The 19779-nt window shown below is 37.8% G+C and overlaps 1 protein-coding gene across 25 annotated transcripts in view; it reads left to right on the forward strand.

The window, feature by feature from the left end:
- Window positions 1–1155: 1155 nt before the first annotated feature.
- The window catches only part of ABI3B (ABI family member 3 binding protein), a 244785-nt gene continuing 226161 nt past the window's right edge, over window positions 1156–19779 (forward strand). For all 25 annotated transcript variants that reach the window (XM_011734009.2, XM_011734020.2, XM_011734013.2 and 22 more), the window contains exon 1: window positions 1156–1328. In XM_011734009.2, coding sequence (XP_011732311.2) covers window positions 1250–1328 — 79 coding nt within the window. In that variant the 5' untranslated portion in view covers window positions 1156–1249. The remainder of the gene's footprint in view (window positions 1329–19779) is intronic.

Genomic DNA, 19779 nt, shown 5'->3' on the forward strand with positions numbered 1-19779 from the left:
AATTATAGTTCTACTTCATTGGGGGTTTATCATTTTCATTATTATTGTTTCCAGTGACTGCCATTTAGTAAAATGCTTCCTGTATGTCAGGCTCTATGGCAACTACTTTCAAAAAACTGCTAGCAAATTTATGAAATTGGTACTGTCATGTTTATTTTAGAATTAAAATGTAGTAGTTAAGACCAGAAGTACTGTAGTTAAATGGCCTGCTTAAAAACGCCAGCACTGTGACCTTGGACTTGCACTTGACCTCTCTGTGCCCAGTTTATTTATCTGTAAAATGGGGATGATGACAATGCCTGCCTCATAGACCGTTCTGAGGAATAAATGTCTTAACATGTGTAAACTGATTCGATCAGTGCCTAACATGGAGCAAGCATTTAAATGTCATCAATATTGATTATATAGAGATGAAGTTTGCTTGAGGACGATTCATTAGTAAGTGGCACCCATTATTAAGCAGTAGAATATACTAGCATTGTCAGGACACTTAACCTTTGTTCCTCAGTTTTTCTTAATGGCAAAATGGGGACAATGCCATATCTCCTGCAGAGGCACTGGGAAAATTAAAATACAATAAAGTAGGTAGACTCGATTACAGAACTCAGTCCATAGTTGAGGCTCACATAGTAATAGTGCTCTCTCTATGTCTCTACATCTACATCTGTAGAATATATGTGTATACACATACGTATTGTACATAACGTATAACTTTGTAGCCATAGACTTAAATGTTTCTTTAATACAGGAACTACAGAATGACTCAAAATAAATTTTTATGAGTTTACACCCATTGAAAAGAATTGGGTTAGTTTGCTGGATAATTAAAAACAGTTTCCTTCTTAATAAGGTTTTATTTTATATTTTTAGCATTTTGATAGTTTTTAATATATTATTTCTGGGTTCTTTAAAATGGTTTACCAACGTTTCAAACTGCCTAAATACTTCTTTTTTCACAAATACAGATCTGCCATAATTTCAATTTTTATATCTCAGAGGGAGGAGACACAGTTACAACTTAGCAGAAAGAAAGAAATGTGATGATATGTTTTTGCTGTTGTGCTTTTTTTTTTGGTGTGTGTGGGAAAGGGTGTGATGTCATCTTGGCTCCGCCCCCTGTGAGTAAGCCCACGGCACAGCTAAGTGCAGCCGCCCGCCTCTGTCACCGGGAGGCAGTCCACTTAAATGCAGCTCCAGGGCTGCGAGGCACCCACCAGCATCATTCCCCGTGCGAGGTGGCAAATGCAACATGCTCTCCAGCTTGGGGTGCCTACTTCTCTGTGGAAGCATTACACTAGCCCTGGGAAATGCACAGAAATTGCCAAAAGGCAAGTAGCCCGATGTTTTATGTTTTAAAAATAATATTAAGGTATAGATGTTTTTAAATGTTGATTTTGAATATGATCTGCTTTACCATATGGGGGGAATGGAGTTATTCTGCAGAGAGCCAAAGTTCAAATGTGTGAAGGGGTCGCTTAAATTTTTCCTTTCCCCTCCTGTTCTTTACTTTTCAATTACAGCTCTTTATTGCAAAAATGAAAACAAACTTATTACATTGAGCAGTTGTTCATCAGAGCTTGAACTGTGTGCTTTCAAACTATACTACTTGTATATTCAATCATATTATGTAAATGGATATTACAGTCTGTTAAAAAGAGTTGTTTGGTGTTTTTAGCCTCCTCCCCAGAGACTGCATCAGTACTAGCTTAAGATTCAAAAGAAGCTAATTCTGAAACCTTGAATCTTTGGTGTGAACCTCAAACATACCTGACTAGGAGGCTGAGGGAGCCTAGGGAGGTCAGACCAAAGTCCGGTCATGTGCTAATGTGTAGACACGTCCCTCCAGTGGAGTTTGGAAGAGGGCTTGATCTGTTGGACAGGACACTCCCCCTTTTCCTGGCTAAGTTGTTCTCATTTTGGTGTTGGTATTTTGTTTACAAATGTTATCAGAAGAAAATTAAAATTTCTAAATTTTGACCCTAAAAACAACCCTTTGAGCCCATCAGAACCAAAACACGAGGCTTTTGCCTCTCTCCTGTCTCTGAACATAAATGTTGCATGTACTTTTGTTTCTCGCAGAGGCACTTCTATAAGCCAATTCTAGGTCTGTGAAGGCTTTTTATGGTTGCAGACTGCTGTAGTCAGCAGGATTATGAAAAACAGGCTGGAATTTACCATACAGTCATGATGGAAAACATCAGAGGTAATGCAGAGCTGCAGGCTTGTCAAGAACCTGGTGTGCCTAAAGTCAGAAAAAAAGGTTGTTAGTGTCAGAACATCCAAAAGATGATCCCTAGGTCCTCTCTCTGGGTAGCGTGCTCCAGGATCATCTTGTCCCAAGTGAAAACTGTTCTTTCCTCGGTGGGTAAAGTGAAACTTGAATCCAGTATGTGAAGGCTGAAGCGGTTGGCTAGTTGATATTTCACATGATGATGTGAACAGCAATAAAAAAGACTTAAGTAAACTTTCTCAACTCCGATCAAATAATTAAAGAAAAATAAAAAACAAACACTCTGAGATCTTTTTCTACCAAGAGTTTTGCTCCTTGATCACAATAAAACCGGGATTTAAATAAATCAATTATGAGCCACAAGCATTCAGAGTTAATTGGACCTACTCAAGGAATATTTTACAGTGATATACCATTTGAGAAGAGTCTGGGGCTTTTCTTAGGCTTAATACCTACAGATGGCTTTTATTTTACTTTTTATTCATTGCATAGGGATGATATAACCACACTTTGTTACTGCAAACTTCTGCAAAATCCCAGTGCTTTAATTATCATGTTGCAATCACTAGACACAAATCTCTTGGCACAATTTTTCTTTATTTTTAATTGTAAAGAAAAAAAAAACATACTTGTCAAAAATGGCTACAAAACTTTTGTTGTTTATTTTAAAAATATTTGTAGTGTTGGTAATTTTGAAAAACCATCAAATTATAATAACTATAAAAGAAATGGTGTCTTGTTTTTAATACTATGTTTTTTCTTTATTGGAAAGCTCTCGAGGATCTTTTGGCTGAAGTCATCTTTTTCAAACTGTGCTCCAGGCATAGGGGCACTCTTTGTCCTACAATGGGTAGAGTTGGGGTGAGGGTGGAAAGGTAGCTGATTCCTGTCAATAACTTGGGGAGTCTTTATGAGGGGGAATCACAGTAAGTGTTAGCAGTTTGCACGTTCTCAGTAAAGAAAGTACAACTTTTTGTTTCTCACACTCATTTGACTAAGAATCTTCTTTTCCATAGAAGATCTATAATATCTTAACAGGGGTTTGTGTGTCACAAGATACGTTTGGGGAAATGTAGAGTTTAAAAAGAAGAAAAAGGAGTAAAAGTTTTACTTTTATTCTTCCTTCCACTTTAGAGTTGGTTAAATACTATTTGTGACTTAAGAAGTGGTTAGAATTCTGGAGCTAGAAAAGACATTTATGATCACTTAGTCTAGTGATTCCCAGACCTTTGGATTTATGGACCAACAAAAATATACAAATATTTTAACATCAGGGTTCTGTTATGGAGAGCATACTTGAATTTTGCTATGTGAGGATGCTCAAAGGGGACAGGAGAGAATGCCTAGTGTTTATAAAAGTAAACCATTTTAACAGTTTTATAAAATAAATAAATTTAATTTCATAAATAAGTCCATTGTTATTTTTCTCATTTTCCCACAGACTAATGAAAAATTTATCACATGCCAATATTTGGAAACCACTGACCTAACATAACCATTTATTTTACAAATGAAGATACCTCAAAGCAGGGCAGATTTAGTAACTTTCCCATGTTAATGGTGGAGCCAGGACTTGATACCTAGCTTCTCATTCAAAATCCATATTCTAACCTGCCTCCTGCCAGATAGGCAGGTTCCCTGACCCCAACCTTAGGAATGACATTCTGCAGTGTACATGTGAATGCTACCTATTCCTTGAATAAAAGAGTTTTTTGTAAATTTCTTAAACATTACTTTAATTTTTAACGTATTTTTCTAAGAACATATCTACATTTTTATGTTCATATGATACATATATATGTATATATGGCTATTTATAAGTCAGTTGTTATATGTGGAGTGCCTATTTGCATACCTAGCCACATACTTTGTTCTAAAAAGTAAGTTATTAAAAGATTTTTGCTTACTTTTTAAAAGCTTGGAGACTATTATTAATGGACCTTTTCTCTTCCCCACCACGAAATGACTATAGTTTTGGCAAATTATTTATTTTTGTTAGCCTCAGTTTTCTCATTTGTAAAATGGGACTAATGATAACTATCTCATAGTATTTTAGGATTAAATGAGATAAGAGACACAAGTCTGGCACATAACAGATTTTTAATAAATCCTTATTGGGTCATAGAAAAGGGGATCAATGTTGAAAAACATGCACACTGAATAACACACGATCTTGTATTCAAAATGTAAGACAAACCTCTTGTAAGGTAGGAGATGAGGTGGTGTGATCTTGGCAGAAAGATGGGGTAAAGGGCTGCAGTGTTGTTCTACGTGGCAACAAGGGAAGGCTTCTACTGCATTCTAGTCTGGCCACTGTCTGCCCATATGGCCAACATTACCCTGTGGAAAGCTGCACCTTTACTTTAAGGTCAGCTTTTCCATGGGGATTTGTAAGATGTCACAGACCCTCCAGGTGAGCTCCTGTTAAACTTGTTTTTCAGGAGGTGAATTAGACCATACTAGAGAAGAATTCTCACATTGTTTTATACCTTTGGAAGCCCCTGTGCTCCAGCTACCTCTCAGAATCTTTATTCTTGGCACCACTGACCTTTTTTCTTTTCCTGGCAAACAGGCTAAAATAAAAACCAGTGAGAACAATATGTAATGAAAGGAGACAACAAAATCTTATAGTGGGAAGGCAGGCCCTTGACATACCTCTGCATGGAAACTCCAGTATACAGAAGATTATAGTTAGCCCAAAGGCAAAGGTTATTATTTTTAAGCAAGTGTGAGAAAAACCACAGAGGAACCTCCAAGATACAAGTGTAATCAGATGACCAGAGGGCATGGGGATCTTGGGTGTGACTCTTGGGATATGACACAGGGTAGCTGGCTCTTTGCTTTGGCTTCTTACCTAACAGCGTAGAAATATCTGACTTTAGGAACAAAACACAGAGCAGATGATAATCATAACAGTAACTGCCATAGCTATTAATAACTATTACCATTACTATTATCACAGATAACATTCTTTGAGTATATCCTGCATGTGGTAATTTAGTGCTTCATATTTTAATGTGGAAAACCTAATTAAATTATTGAAGCTCCTCCATTGTCTTTGTCTGTCTCATGCTCCTATGACAAAATACCTGAGACTAGGTAATTTGCAAAGAACAGAAGTTTATTTTTCACAGTTCTGGAAGCTGGGAAGTCCAAGATCAAGGTGCTGGCATCTGGTGAGGGCCTTCTTGCTGCATCCTCACATGGTGGAAAGCAGAAAGGCAAGAGAAGGATAAACTTCCTCCATAAGCCTTTTTGAAGGGCACCCAATCCCATTCACAGGGAAGGAGTCCTCATGGACTAACCGCCTCTTAAAGACCTCAGCTCCTAATACTATCGCACTGGCAGCTCCTGAATTTTGGAGAGAATACATTCAGACTATAGTACCTATGAAGCAGGTAAACCTATTATTCCCATTTTACAGAGCATAAAATTTTGCCTCAGAGTATTTAAGTAATTTACTCCAAGTAATATAGCTAGAAAGTGGCAAAAGACTATACCTTTAATTTTGATGCAATATTAGTTCCCTGCTCTATGTAAAGGTACATTAATTTGTTCAAGTAACAAATTATATTGGATGTATACACAGAGCACTGGGGCTGGGGAGACAAAGCTTGGTACTTGTCTTCAGGGAGCTGACCAGCTTGTGGAGGAGAAAAGAGAATGGTGTGGAAAGGGATAATTACAGTAGAGAAGGGTCATCCTTCAATGTGGGTGAAGCCCAAAGCATTTTGAGAACAAAAAGGATCCAATCTGGATGGGAGGTATGAAGAATTATGAGAGAATAAGAAACCCAAATAGAGGTCTGGAGTACAAACACAAGTTGGGACAAGGAGAAGGATTGCTGAGAGGTGAGGGGCTTTCTCAACAAAGGTAGCTGCTGGCCCAGAGCCCAGGCAACCCCAGGGGCCAAAGCTCAGTGAGTGTTAAAGTACTGAGAGGGAAGCCTAGACTGAAAAAAACCATACAAGATGTAACTGTGCTCTCCTTGTCTCTATCTGGCCTGACTCCTCATGATTGATTACAAAGAGGAAATAAAATGTTGTCTTTGGAGAGGAAGGCTCTTGCATCTTGCTCTGTCAACTTTCCAGCTGCTCACCTGGCAGCTGGCTCTCCATGGAGCCCTTCCAACCTCACTTTGACAAAACAAGAATGTGTCACTCCAACAGCTCAGCGCATTTCTCCAAGGGGTGGTTGATGCTTATGGGAGGCTGCAGAGGATCCCTTCCATCTTAAGTTATGGAACATAGGATACTGGTGAGGAGTGCAAAGCCTACTTGGTGTGGTTCTGCTTTTATTTGAGTAATATATATTTACGTATTGCTGGGACTGTATTAAACAGTACATTAGAAAAAAAAAAGGTTCTGCTGCTAAAAAGAAGTTTAAAAACCACCAAGCAAGAAAATTACTTTAGCATCTTTTACAGCTCTAAAGTTTCTTGACAGTTTTATTGATGTGTTTGTCTATCAATCATTAAAGATTATCAGTAGTCCTTAATAATTCTTAAAAGTATGATAATAATCATCATGTTTCATATCAATGATATTTAATGCTATGTTTATGTAAATTATCTCATTTTATCCTCACACTTGTGAAATATATGATTATTATCTCCATTTCACAGATGAAGAACTAAGCTTAAAGAGTATGTTAGCTACCTGTGGCTGCATAAAAAATTTCCACAATAATCTTTAATCGACTGTTAATAATCCTTAATAATCAATGGTCAACACATCAAGCATAGATTATTAAGCATCTACTAGGTAAACTCAATGAGATACAGCCCCTGCTATAGAAGAACCTTACATTACAAAGGCAAAAATTGATCAAATATAATCTGTTCTGATGCTAAATTTAGAACCCAAGGTTTAAATAAACAAAATTTTCTTGTGTTAATTATACATTCACTAGTTTAGTTTTATAGACTGCTATATCGGGCTATAAGATACTGTTAAGAATTTTTAGTATCTTCCTCTATCTCCCTTCAAGAAAGAGAAGGGACACAGGGGAACACTTGAAAATAGAAGAATTTATCAATACAATATTATAGCAAAGACAGTTAAAATGTTATAGGTTAATGTGAGTTTACAGAAGGTTTTTTAAAGACATAAGTGAGGTGTTTAATGGAGGGAATGCCATTCAGGAGATGGGACTAATCATTCTATCTGGATCACCACCCTCAGAAAAAATTTCCCTTTTGCTTTTCCCTGATTACAATTTATAAAGTAGGTATAAACAAGAGAATATTGAAAGTAAATAGGTGAATTTAATAAAATTGATCTCAGAATAAACATAAAATTAATAAATAGGACACTCTAATGTGATTATCTAGATTATCTAGTTACCTAGAGAGATTGCTAAATAGTCAAATAAAAACATATTTGTTAAAATGACCCCCAAAAAGTAAAAATAAATAGTATCAGCTAAAGAAGGAACATGCTAAACATAATATAGAAAAACAATAATCGATATATATATTCTATTAAATAACATTTAAAATAACATTTAAAAAGATGTTATTGAAATAACATTCTATTAAATAACATTTAAAAAGATGATAAGCATATTACTATGTATCAGGCATGGTATTTAATGCTAAGTGTTTATAAACATGTGAAATATATATTATCTCTGTTTCACAGATAAGAAATTAAAGAGTATATTAGCATAATCCCAGCACTTTGGCAGGCTGAGGTGGGCAGATTACTTGAGATCAAGAGTTCAAGACCAGCCTAGTCAACATGGTGAAACCCCATCTCCACTAAAAATACAAAAATTAACCAGGTGTAGTGGCAGGTACCTGTAATCCCAGCTACTCAGAAGGCTGAGGCATGAGAATTGCTTGAACCCAGGAGGTGGAGGTTGCAGTGAGCTGAGATTGTGCCACTGCACTCCATCCTGGGCAACAGAGCAAGACTCCATCTCAAAAAAAAAGAGTATGTTAGTTATCTTTTTCTTATAAGAAATGTCCACAAAATTATCAGCTTAAAATAACACGCATTTATTATTTCACAGTTGCTGTGAGTTAGGAGTCTGAGCCTGGTTTAGCTGGGCAGACTGTCCTCTCCTTCAAGATGTCTCACAAGGCAACAGTGAAGGTACTGGCCAGAGGTGAGGTCTCATCTGAAGGTTTGCATGGGGAAGGATTCACTTCTGAGTTCACGTGGTTGTTAGGAGAATTCAATTCTTTGAGGATCATTGGTTGAAGGGCCTCATTTTCTCACTGACTATTGGCCTGAGGTTGCTGCAGGTCTTTGTCACATAAGCCTTTCTATTAGGCCACTTGCTTCATCAAAATGTACACGCCCAGAAGAGTCTGCAGGTAAGATGGAGGTCACAACCTTATTTAGCCTAATCACAGAAGCCACAACCCATCACTTCTGCCATATTCTATTGGTTAGAAGCAACTCACAGGTTTACCACACAAGTTGATTGTACACCTTAGGTTACGTAAAAGTCTGTCCACCACAAAGAGCTCAGTGGCTGGTAGCAAGTGATATAGTGAAACTATGAACATGGGAAATCTAAGTCCAGAGAATATACTGGTTTAAGCATTAAAACTCCCTCAACTTCCTACAGAATTAAGCATTTTGTGGCAGATGCCAACATTGGCAAACTGCTAATTTGTCTCCCTCAATGGTTGAAGTTAATTATAAGAAATCTCTGAGAATTGAGATAAATATCTTAAGAGTACAAAGTAAATATTCAGTACCTGATGTGGACCTTGTTTTCTGTATACAGGAGGCCAGTCAATGCCTACGTTCCTTTGCTGGTTTCCTCTGTGGTCCATCAAGTGTGGTTGATATCGTGTAGAGAGGCACACAAAATTCCTCCAAAATAGAAAAAATGCTTTTATTCCTGCCACTATCTCTTAAAGGAAAAGAAAAAAAATAAGAAAAAAATTAACATATTAAGTAATTAACACCTATGAACTTGATGATACTATGACAAAAAAATGTGCTTTTCTGGCCGGGCGCGGTGGCTCATGCCTATAATCCCAGCACTTTGGGAGGCTGAGGCGGGCAGATCATGAGGTCAGGAGATGGAGACCATCCTGGCTAACACAATGAAACCCCGTCTCTACTAAAAATACAAAAAATTAGCCAGGTGTGGTGGCACGTGCCTGTAGTCCCTGATACTTGGGAGGCTGAGGCAGGAGAATTGCTTGAATCTGGGAAGCAGAGGTTGCAGTGAGCCGAGATCGCACCACTGCACTCCAACCTGGGCAACAGAGCGAGACTCTGTCTCCAAAAAAAAAAAGTGCTTTTCTGAAACTTCAGTGGAGTGGCTTTTAGAGTAAATGAAAGTTACTGTACGTCTAATTAAACTTGTGTGTGGAGAAAGAAAATACACTTTTATCAGTGGATGTGATGGAAGCAACTAGAAAGACCAAAGGAGTTTCTCTAAGATCCTGTTCAGTGTTAATAAAACAATTCTTCCATATTCTCTCGGGAAACAAAATTTAGGTTGTACACAGAAAGTATTCTAACCATGACACTCAGAATCTCATAGAATGTTTAATACTAGATACCCTGTGGGTCTCTTCTCTAGCCTACAGTCTTCTCTTGTGTTGGGAAGGCCTCAAAAGCTCAGGAGGCACACGGCAGGAAAGGCTGGCTTCAAGGTCTCAGACTACTTTGGCAAACTTCTGTGGACAGCAAGACTAAATCAGTACTTATTCTATTCCATATAATATTAGCTTGGGTTTCCCACCAAGAGCCTTCCACAGCAAGATTGTTAGTGTGTTGTAGGTTTCCCTCACCTACTAAAGCCTTGACATATATTTACAGTGATTTTGATGAACATTTAGAAGCCTTAGAGCTGCTCTGAGGTTTAAGGTCCTCTCAGTACACACGCTATGAAATCAGTTAAAGTTCCTTCCTGTGGAATTCTGAAGAGGGAGCTAGAAGATGTGACATTTTCATAGAAGATTTGTTGTCATTCTCCAGTCAAAGATCATACTTAGAAAGCCCACCCATTAGAAAACCAGGGCAAATTCACCCACTTCGAGCATCTTCTGGTCACACTAGAAATTAATTTTAGAGAAAATTGAGGCCTAATTCACATCTCACCTATGACATAGCAATTCAATATTTTCTTCATTTAATAAGTTTACCTGTGACTATAAATACTATAATGTATATCCCAATATAGGCTATAGCCCAATATATTTAATCCTGGATGCACATGAGAATACTAAAGTTTTCAAAAATATCAGTAATGCTCTGCCTCCCCATCAAATTTATTTTAAATTTGTCTAGGGTGGGATTTTTTTTTAATTCCTCAGGTGATTCTAATATGACCAGGGTTAAGAACTACTGATTTGGAGATTTTTGACAATTTGTATGTACAAGTGCTTGATAAATAAATCTTTCTTGATGAGTACAGAGTAAAATTTAAAAGTTGCAAGTATATTTTACTACTATTTAAGTTTTGATTTCTGTAAACTTAAAAGTGATTTTTATTTTTATGCTGTTTTGTTCCAGGATTTTAAAACATTGTTTGAAAAAAATTTCAGAGTTCCTCCTGAAGCTATATAAAATAAGTAAATGTGTAAAATTGAGATGAACATTTGTTTTTAGTGTTAGAACATAAGTGCTACTCTCAGAAGCCAGATCTGAAAAGTTGTGACTGTGATTTTTAAGACCAGACTTACATTTATTCATTTTGTCATTCAATTAGTATTTTTTAATCATCACATTAGGATTACAAAGATGAATAAGACATTTCCTGCATTTAAGGGGTTTGAAATCAGTTCTATTTAAAAACACTTGGCCACACAAAAGTCGTTTAGTTTTACATGAAACTGTTGGTGTGTTAATTCTTTATCCTCATTTAACAACCAACGTTTGCAGGAGCTAAGCTATCCCACTGTGTTGCCATGTACTGGCTTTAAGTGATATACATAGGAAGAAGAAAAATGAATTCAAATGTAATCTGTTAAGAAAAACAAAGCACCTCATGATTTCAGTGCAAAATATAGGAGTTAAGCAAATATGCAATGAATTTCCACACTCAAAGTACAGATTATGTAGATTATATTGAAAATAATTTATTTGATTGTGCACATTAACATATATATTCCAGCTGATTTTTCTATCTCATGTTAAGGATAATTTTCCAGCATGTAGCATGTCTTATAATCTGAAACATATTTAAAATGTATTCTACTGTTTCTCTAATGTAATGGAAGTTCTCTCTTCTCTGAGTAGTGGTGAATGAAACCTTGCTGAGACTTTGAACAGGAGCTCTTTGCTTACAACGTGATGCCAAGGTGGAGTTTCAAATATCCTTTCTCGTTAAATACAATTCTGTGATTTTTCCATTCTGTTAGCTGATAAGAAAACATTCTGGTTTCCCAAGGGTCTTCCTGAGAGGCCACTGTGCACGTGTGTGTGGGTGTGCAAGGCCTAACAGGCCTTGCTTCTCTCAGAGCAGCAGATTCTGTCGTTCAAGGAGGGGCTTGGAGTGTCTGCCAAAGTCGTGCTGGCAGCGAGCTCTGGAATTCAGTTCTGTTCCAGCTATGTCCGCAGGAGATGCGGGACAATTTCCTTCTCCTTTCACTTTCCCAGATGAAGTTAAGACATTCTGGCCAGTTAGTTTAGAGTAAGGTATCAGATGACCTGGAAGACAGTCCCTCCATTCCTCTCCAGGCACATCCTCTCCAAACTCTCCTAATCAGTGCTGTCACAGAATTCTTCCCTAACTATTCCTTTTTACAAGAATTAAAAGGGAAATGATGCTGGGCATGCTCTGCCATATCAGGTTTACCTAGTTTGTAGTTTTGTTATGAACTGGAAAGATAAACACTGAAAATTAGCAACATGGGTTAGTGGGTAAAGTGCAGGAGTACACGTGAGCCCAAGCAAGTCATTAGGTTGGTGCAAAAGTCTTTGTGGTTTTTGCCATTGCTTTTAATGGCAAAAACCTCAATGGCTTTTGCACCAACCTAATGCTTCACCTTTCTGAACATCAGGGTTTTTTTCCTCTAAAAAAAGGAAATAATAAAAGTATCAGTCTTCTTTTTAGCTTTCATTAACAAGTAATATTCGAGTGGCATTAATGGATTTTTTTGATAGTAACTTTCTTAACCAAAGTAAACAAATGTGAAGACCAGGTACATTTTTAAAACTCTTTACCTGCTGATATAGTTTGGCTCTGTGTTCCCATCCAAATCTTGTCTCGAATTGTAATCCCCATAATCCCCACATGTGGAGGGTGGAACCTGGTGGGAGGTTATTGGATCATGGGGGTGGTTCCCCCATGCTGTTCTCACGATAGTGAGTGAGTTCTTACGAGATATGATGGTTTTATAAATGGTAGTTTTTCCTGTACTCTCACACGTTCTCTCTCTTGCCTGCTGCCATGTAAGATGTGCCTGCTTCCCCTTCTGCCATAATTCTAAGTTTCCTGAGGCCCCTCCAACCATGCAAAAGTGTGAGTCAATTAAACCTCTTTCCTTTATAAACTACCCAGTCTTGGGTATTTCTTTATAGTAGTGTGAAAACAGACTAATACATCTGCCTTGGCAGTGATGGAAAGATCTAGACGCTCCAGTAGCCTGGACACTGATACTGAGCAGAAAGAACACCCTGGCTGGGTGTCAAAGTCTAGAGTGTCTGAGCCTGTGGCGTGGCATCCACACAGTGAAACAGGATCTGCAGAGAGGAGCCAGGGCACTGGGAGTGTTTTCAACATAATTCTTGCCATGAGCATCCCACTGCTGTTCCCTCATCCAACTCTCCCTGAAGGAGTTTGGAAGATCCTGCTCAGAGCATATTTGTCTTTTACGGTGAAACATCCGAAAGTACAAGTTGTGGTCCTTGGTCATTTTTTTCTCCGCCTATCCTTGGGATGCAATTCCATGTGACTTGGCCTGCTCCTGGATGCCTGCTGCAGTCTGTCTGGTCAGTCTGCAGGTACTGGATTAGTTTGATTGTGTGACTCTTTTTCTGCACTCCCTCTTTTCGTTCCTAATCCTTCTCTTTCCTAAACTTTCATCCTCCTTCTTCTGCCCCTCCTTTTTGTCCCTTCTCTCAACATGATGAGAGTCTTCAGAGCATTCTCCTGGCTTCCACCCCCTCCTGCTGACCACTTTGGCCCATGTCCTTGCCTCACAGCTGACTCCTCATCTGTTTGGATGCGGCAGGAATTATCCTTTGGAAGACAATGCACACTTTGTTATCTTTTTAAAGGCAAAAGTGTTGTTTCTACGTCATGCAAAATATTCCACTTGGTTGAAGAATATCATTGCTTCCTGTTCATTTATCTTGGCATGACCAATCTTGGAAGAGCACACATTTATATTCATTTGATCAGCTCTGTGTATATCATATTAGACAAACCATAACTGTATATTCACACTATAGCATTCCTAAATGGCTTTGGTTATAACATAAATCACTATGTCTCTTGAAGGGTGGCAACAACATATACACAATAGCAGTCAGACATTGTACTGTTCTTTTGTAAAGCTTGTTTTCAGTTTATTCTGGATGTTTGTTCTATTGTAGTTGGAGTTTGATATTTTGAAGAATTTGCAGAGAATTCTGCTGTTTTCCAGTGGATCTTTCATTCAAATGTCATATTTCTCTTCATTTGTCTTGTAACCAATATTTCAATGAAACTGAGTTTCTGTGTAAAGTGTGCCCAGGAAATGGTGATCCTGTAATTGGCGACTAGATCACAGTTGCAGGCATTTAATACCATTTCAACATATAAGCCTCTTTCTTTGATCTCCATTTCTCTGGCTGGCTGTCTTTGCTATACGCAATGGATGACTTCCAAATTTTCCTCTCACTCTTTGTTTATAACCCTCTTCTTTCCCGCTTGCGTGTCTTCTCAGGTTCTAATTCTTGTGCTTGGAAGACCCTCATGATCTCTGCTATGGTAACTTTATATGTTCTATTGGCTTTTAGACTTTTAAATTATAACCCATATTAATAGTGAATACTGGAAAAAATGTGTATTTCAGTGAGCTTTCCAAATCCAGGTGTGTATGTGTTTGCACATATGCATGCCATGTTGGATTGTTGTGCTGGTTCATCTTGTGATACAAATAAAAAACAAGGGAGGCTGAGGCGGGAGAATGGCATGAACACGGGAGGCGGAGCTTGCAGTGAGCCAAGATCGCACCACTGCACTCCAGCTTGGGAGACAGAGCAAGACTCTGTATCAAAAAAAACAAAAACAAAAAACAAAAACAAATAAGAAATAGATGAAAGTCCTACAAACCGACTAAATTTGGTGTGACACACAATGAATTTTTGAATGATCAACATATTGGCAGTAGCATGGTTTAGGGTTTTGCTCTAATGTATAACAACCTAGTTGTAAAATTCTTTATAGACAGTCTTTCAGCAAAGCAAGTAATTTTGAACATTATCCCATTTTGTGAACAACTCAAATTTTAAATATTGATATTACAACTGAGTTACCAGAATGACTAATAAGAAATATCACTGGATTACTTAGAGAATTAACAATACTTCATAGGACAGGTTAGACAAAATTCCTTCTCCACATGTTCTTGGCAATAAATCCCATTTTCACAAATTTTCAAAAACATGTCAGTGCCTTTTCAAATATTTTCAGGTGCCTTTCTCAGTTGTTTACAAGGAACATGCATTGAGTCTTATTTAAAAAAAAAAAATCCCATAATTTTGTCAGCCGAATTGCATTATATAACACTTGGTCTTAACTGGCCGTTCAATGCAAACATCTGTTTTCACTTACATCGGAAAATTAAGACAACAAGTATTTACTGTGGTGTCTTCCAAAGTCGTCATAACCCATGGCTCAGATGTCATCTGTAAGGTTTCTGTGGTGTCCCAGAAACATCCATTTCAAACATTCCTTTTCATGGTTGGAGGTTGATAGACCACAAAAGGACCACAGATGTTAACACTAAATAAATTTCCTGTGAATTATCAAATAATTTAAAAGGCATTAAAGGATAAGCATTAGCAGAGTAAAGATCCTTTTAGGGAGATCTCTTTCCATGGACTTTCTTATTCTGTGAGAGTAATTCTTTTTTTTAAAAACATGGCAAGAAACATTTACCTCTGATTTTTAGCTCTGAATCTAAAATCTCTCTCCCACCTACCCTTTTTCATTTATGAACTTGCATCCTACATCTACAAGGCCTGGTTGTGGAAGATAATTAGATGGAAATAAAAGAAATTTTATGACTTGACTTTGTTTTAGTGAAATATGGCTATTTAACAAACCTGGAGATAATTACTCTCACTCACAGTATATGGAAAAGCAATGAATCACTGAGTGCAGTGGTCCTCCAGCTTCAGCAAGCATCATAATCTCCTAGAGGGCTGGATAAACTCAGAACACTGGGCTCCATCCCCAGAGTTTCTGACTCAGTAGATCTGAGGTGGGGTGGTCTGGAGAATTTGCATTTCTCACAAGTTCCCAGATGATACTAGCAATGCTGGTCCTGGGATCACATTTTGGAAACCACTGACTTAGTGAATCTGCTAAGTATGCAGAGTCCTGCCTCCCGTAACCTCCTTGCCTTTCACTCCCCCCACCCTTACTATACTCACATCAGATTCTGATTCAGTTGTTCTGGTAATCTGCATGATACACAACTATCACTGATGATTCTCATGAGATTAACCATGCATTGAGAAATAATGCTGATCTCTTTATATAATCAGTACAAAGCACTCAGGTACTACTTTAAAGAAAGTGGATAATACAAACTTAGCTACCTTAGTTCTAGAAATTTGGAGAATCTGTGCTTTCTGTTGTTAAGTATATGATACATATCTGTAGAAAAAAATTTAGCTTGATAGAGTGAGACCCTCTAGTTCTTGAGATGAACTTGCTGGCTGCCTTTTATAATTAGAAACTGTTCTTTACCATAGCTAGCTGGAGCCCTGGGCAGCACTTGCTTAATGTAACCTTGTTTGGTGGTGAGTAATGTTTAAAACTTCAGCTGAGAGGTTTTGGTGACATTATGAGTTATTAGTGGGAGTCATTCCACTTGTGTATATGTATTAAAGTTAATGCCTAATATTAACCAGAGGCATGTGTTAAGTGTAACCCAAATTCAAGAAAACTCACTATAAAGTATGGACAGTTTACTTTACTAGGTCAATGAAGAAAGACACAGTTGTGACACTAAAGATGAATTTGATACTTCATGTGAATGTTTTCTGTCATTTTGTCTTACATAGAGTGTTAGCCAGCCCTTCAGCTAGAATTGGACATCAGCCTATTGTTGAGCATTAGCTGTGACATTTGCACTTGGCAGCCAGCTGAAAACATTGTGTGTGTAGCTTGCAGGTTAGAGTTTCTTTTCTTAAGCTCAGGGGAGTCATAAAACCCTTGAAGTTGTATGCAGACTAGTACAGTTGTGGGTATGTGCATTTTCAGGAGTGTTGGTCTTTGGATATTGAGCTTTTTGAAAAAGTCTAAGAGCCGATAAAACTTAAGAACTGTCTAGACAGATGCCTTTTACTAAGCAAGAATTAGGATGGGTCAAGTGAAGGGCTGGAAGAATTACTACTATATGCATAGATCATGCAGAGAGGGCCTCGAGATGGTCCATGAAAAATCTCATACTTTGTAACTAAGACATGAGCGCACAGTTTATTTTATGTAATTTCTTTTGATGTGGCACAAAAAAAAATTTAAGTGTGGTAGTATCCAAGGTGGCCCTCAATTATTCTCACTTGCTGTCATTCATGCTCTTACATAGTCCCCTTGCACACTGAATCAAGGTTGGGCTGTGTACTCATTAAATATGGAAAAAGTGAAGTGAAAATATGTAACTTTCAGAGGCTAAGTCATAAAGGACATTGCAGTTTACACCTTGTTCATTTTCTTGGATCACCCAATCTGGAGAAAACCAGCTGACGTGTCCTGAAACCCTCAAGCAGACCTATGGAGAGGCCCACACCATGAAGGGCTTAGACTTCATGCCTATATCCAGCACAAATTTGCTAGCCATAGGAGTGAGCCATCTGGGAAGCACATCTTCCAGCCCCAGTCAAGCCTTCAGATGATGGTAATCCTGGCCAATATCTTAACTGCAACCTCATAAGACATTCTGAGCCAGGACTGCCCAGTTGTGCTGCTCCCAAGTACCTGATCCACAGAAACTGTGTGGATGATGAATGTTTATTGTTGATTAAGTCACTAAGCTTTGGGTTAATCTATTATACAGCAATAGATAACTAATGTAGGGAGCATATATGATGCCTTTTTAATTTTAAAGGACTATTTAAATGGAACAAAAACAGAATGAGAAATGTAAATAATCTTATCTGTTGGCATATGGCTTTGGAAATGTAGTTTTGCCTATGGGCAAAAGAAAATTGGAAATAAATACAGGAAGAGAATTTGGGGATCAATTACCTTTTCCAGGACCACAAAAAACTGAGCATAAATGCTGCTTAAAGAGTAATTGGAAAAATACATGAACAATTATCCTTTTAAAAAAATTCATAGAAAATGTTTGGTAGTTTAGAGCAGCTAAAGGACCATATCTCCTGAGGCCTTCATAGATGGCCTTGTCTTTCATTCCAGAGGCCATCTTAGGACTGGCCTTAGGCCAAGGGTGTGGATCTGTACTGGTCCTGCTATCATTTAGAAGAGTTGACCTGTGCCCAAGATAGCTTAAAAACAGACAGATCTGAGATCTGCCCTGTAGCTGACCTATATCCCCGAATTCCCCTGAGGAAAAAAATGGGCCTCCCGGGACAAATTTGGATCAGACCAAGCTTTCATCTCCTTGGCCTTAGCTTAAACCCCATCTTGAAACTTATGCCATGGCATTCTCATGTAATTATATCTCCAGGGTAGGCATTGTGAAATTTCTCATCTCTTATTAAAATATCATTTTCTATGCATCTAACATTATGATAGAATAAAGAAAGAAAGAAGAAAAATGGTTACCATCCTGATAGAATTTATATCCTAGCAAGAGGAATACACAAACCAAACAGGATACTACAATGTAATAAATGCTAAACTGAGGAAGGAATGAAGCTGAACTGGGCTTTATTCCTTTCCAAAAATAGTTTTATTTTTCTTAGGAGAATTGGGAAGGCTTTGAACAGGGCCTTCTCTGCCATCCTGCAAAATTTTATGGCATTTCCATACGTTTTTTATTAAAAAAAGAAAAAGCTTCATGTAGGGAATATTTTATATGCACCATCTGTGGAGGGTGAGAAAATTTTTCTAACCCCAAACCAGAATACATGATAAATATGAATATATTTTTGAAGAAGCAGGCAGCATATTTATAAACTAGGGCTCTCTCAGAACATTAAAGACATTTTAACTCTATATTTTACCTATAGTTTACTTCATTAATGGATGCCACTATTGCTTTAAGCTGAACACATTTGCTCCTTTCAAAAATATTGTTTATAAAATGATTATGAGGAACAACCACAGACCCTTATCACCAGTTGCTAAGACCTTATTAAGAAAGCACATAACAAAACATAAAAATTGGGTAAGGAGTTTCCATCCAGTTGGCCAGTCCCTTGGCCAGTCAAGATCTGGGTTGCCTGGATAATACAGGTCACAGGGGACAAGGAGTCTTCCGATTGGTGCCTCTTCCCAGACCAAATACCAGTCTGGATTCTGAGGCTTTTTTTTTTCTTTAATATTTCAGGGTGGGTTTTTTTTTTTTTTTTTTTTTTTTTTTTTTTTTTTTGCTAGTATGTATCATCATTCAGGGGAACCACAAGGCCCCCTGTGGTCTCTTGCTTTCACTCAGATTCAAGGCATATTGGACTTGACCTTCCCAGAGCATCCCATAGTTGCCAGGGAAGGATTGTTTTGGTGGTGAAAACATGTCATTTCCTACGCCTCCTTGATCCACTCTCAATACACACATCTAATTAAATAAGCAAAACATTCAGGCTTTTGAAGCTAATGCTATTTGTGAAGGACTGAAAAAACTGAGTCAGGTCTAAAAGCATCATCCCAACAGGGAGGGTGCCACTAGAAAAGTCGCAACTGTGACTACAGACCAACTATTATATAATCCATTTCCCATCCTGTCCTTGGAAATGGGGAGCCCCTTCATCCTTACCAGCCCATCTACCCCAAGGCAGCTAGATCACAGCTGGGGCTCCCTTCTAAAGTGACTCACTTGCCCCTAGGACTCCCTTACTAGAAGTGGGGTTATATTGCCTTGAGGTTCAATTTTGTTATCTTGTTTACTAAAGTTGAATTTCAGTGTGACAACACAAGGAGGCATCTTCTAATGATTAAAAGCTTTTATCTACATCCAAGTGTAGACATTTTTTATTTTTGCAATATCCTTCTCTCTGTTTTTTCTAAGACAAGGTAATAATAAAAATTCTGTTGAAAAAATTCCTTATACTATTATTAATAGATGGAATTATAAAATAATCTTCAGGTTACCGTATTAAAATAACTAACTTCTTATCAAGCTGGAGAGCTTTTTTGCCTAGACTGTCTATAAACAACTTGCTTGCTGTCCGTTACAGAGAGAACATCTTAAATAGCATCTTGGGCAGGTTTCACTTTCTAGAATGCTCATGTCTTGG

The sequence above is a fragment of the Macaca nemestrina genome, chromosome 2 (genome assembly GCF_043159975.1).
Source record: "Macaca nemestrina isolate mMacNem1 chromosome 2, mMacNem.hap1, whole genome shotgun sequence".
In the NCBI taxonomy this organism is placed as follows: domain Eukaryota; kingdom Metazoa; phylum Chordata; class Mammalia; order Primates; family Cercopithecidae; genus Macaca; species Macaca nemestrina.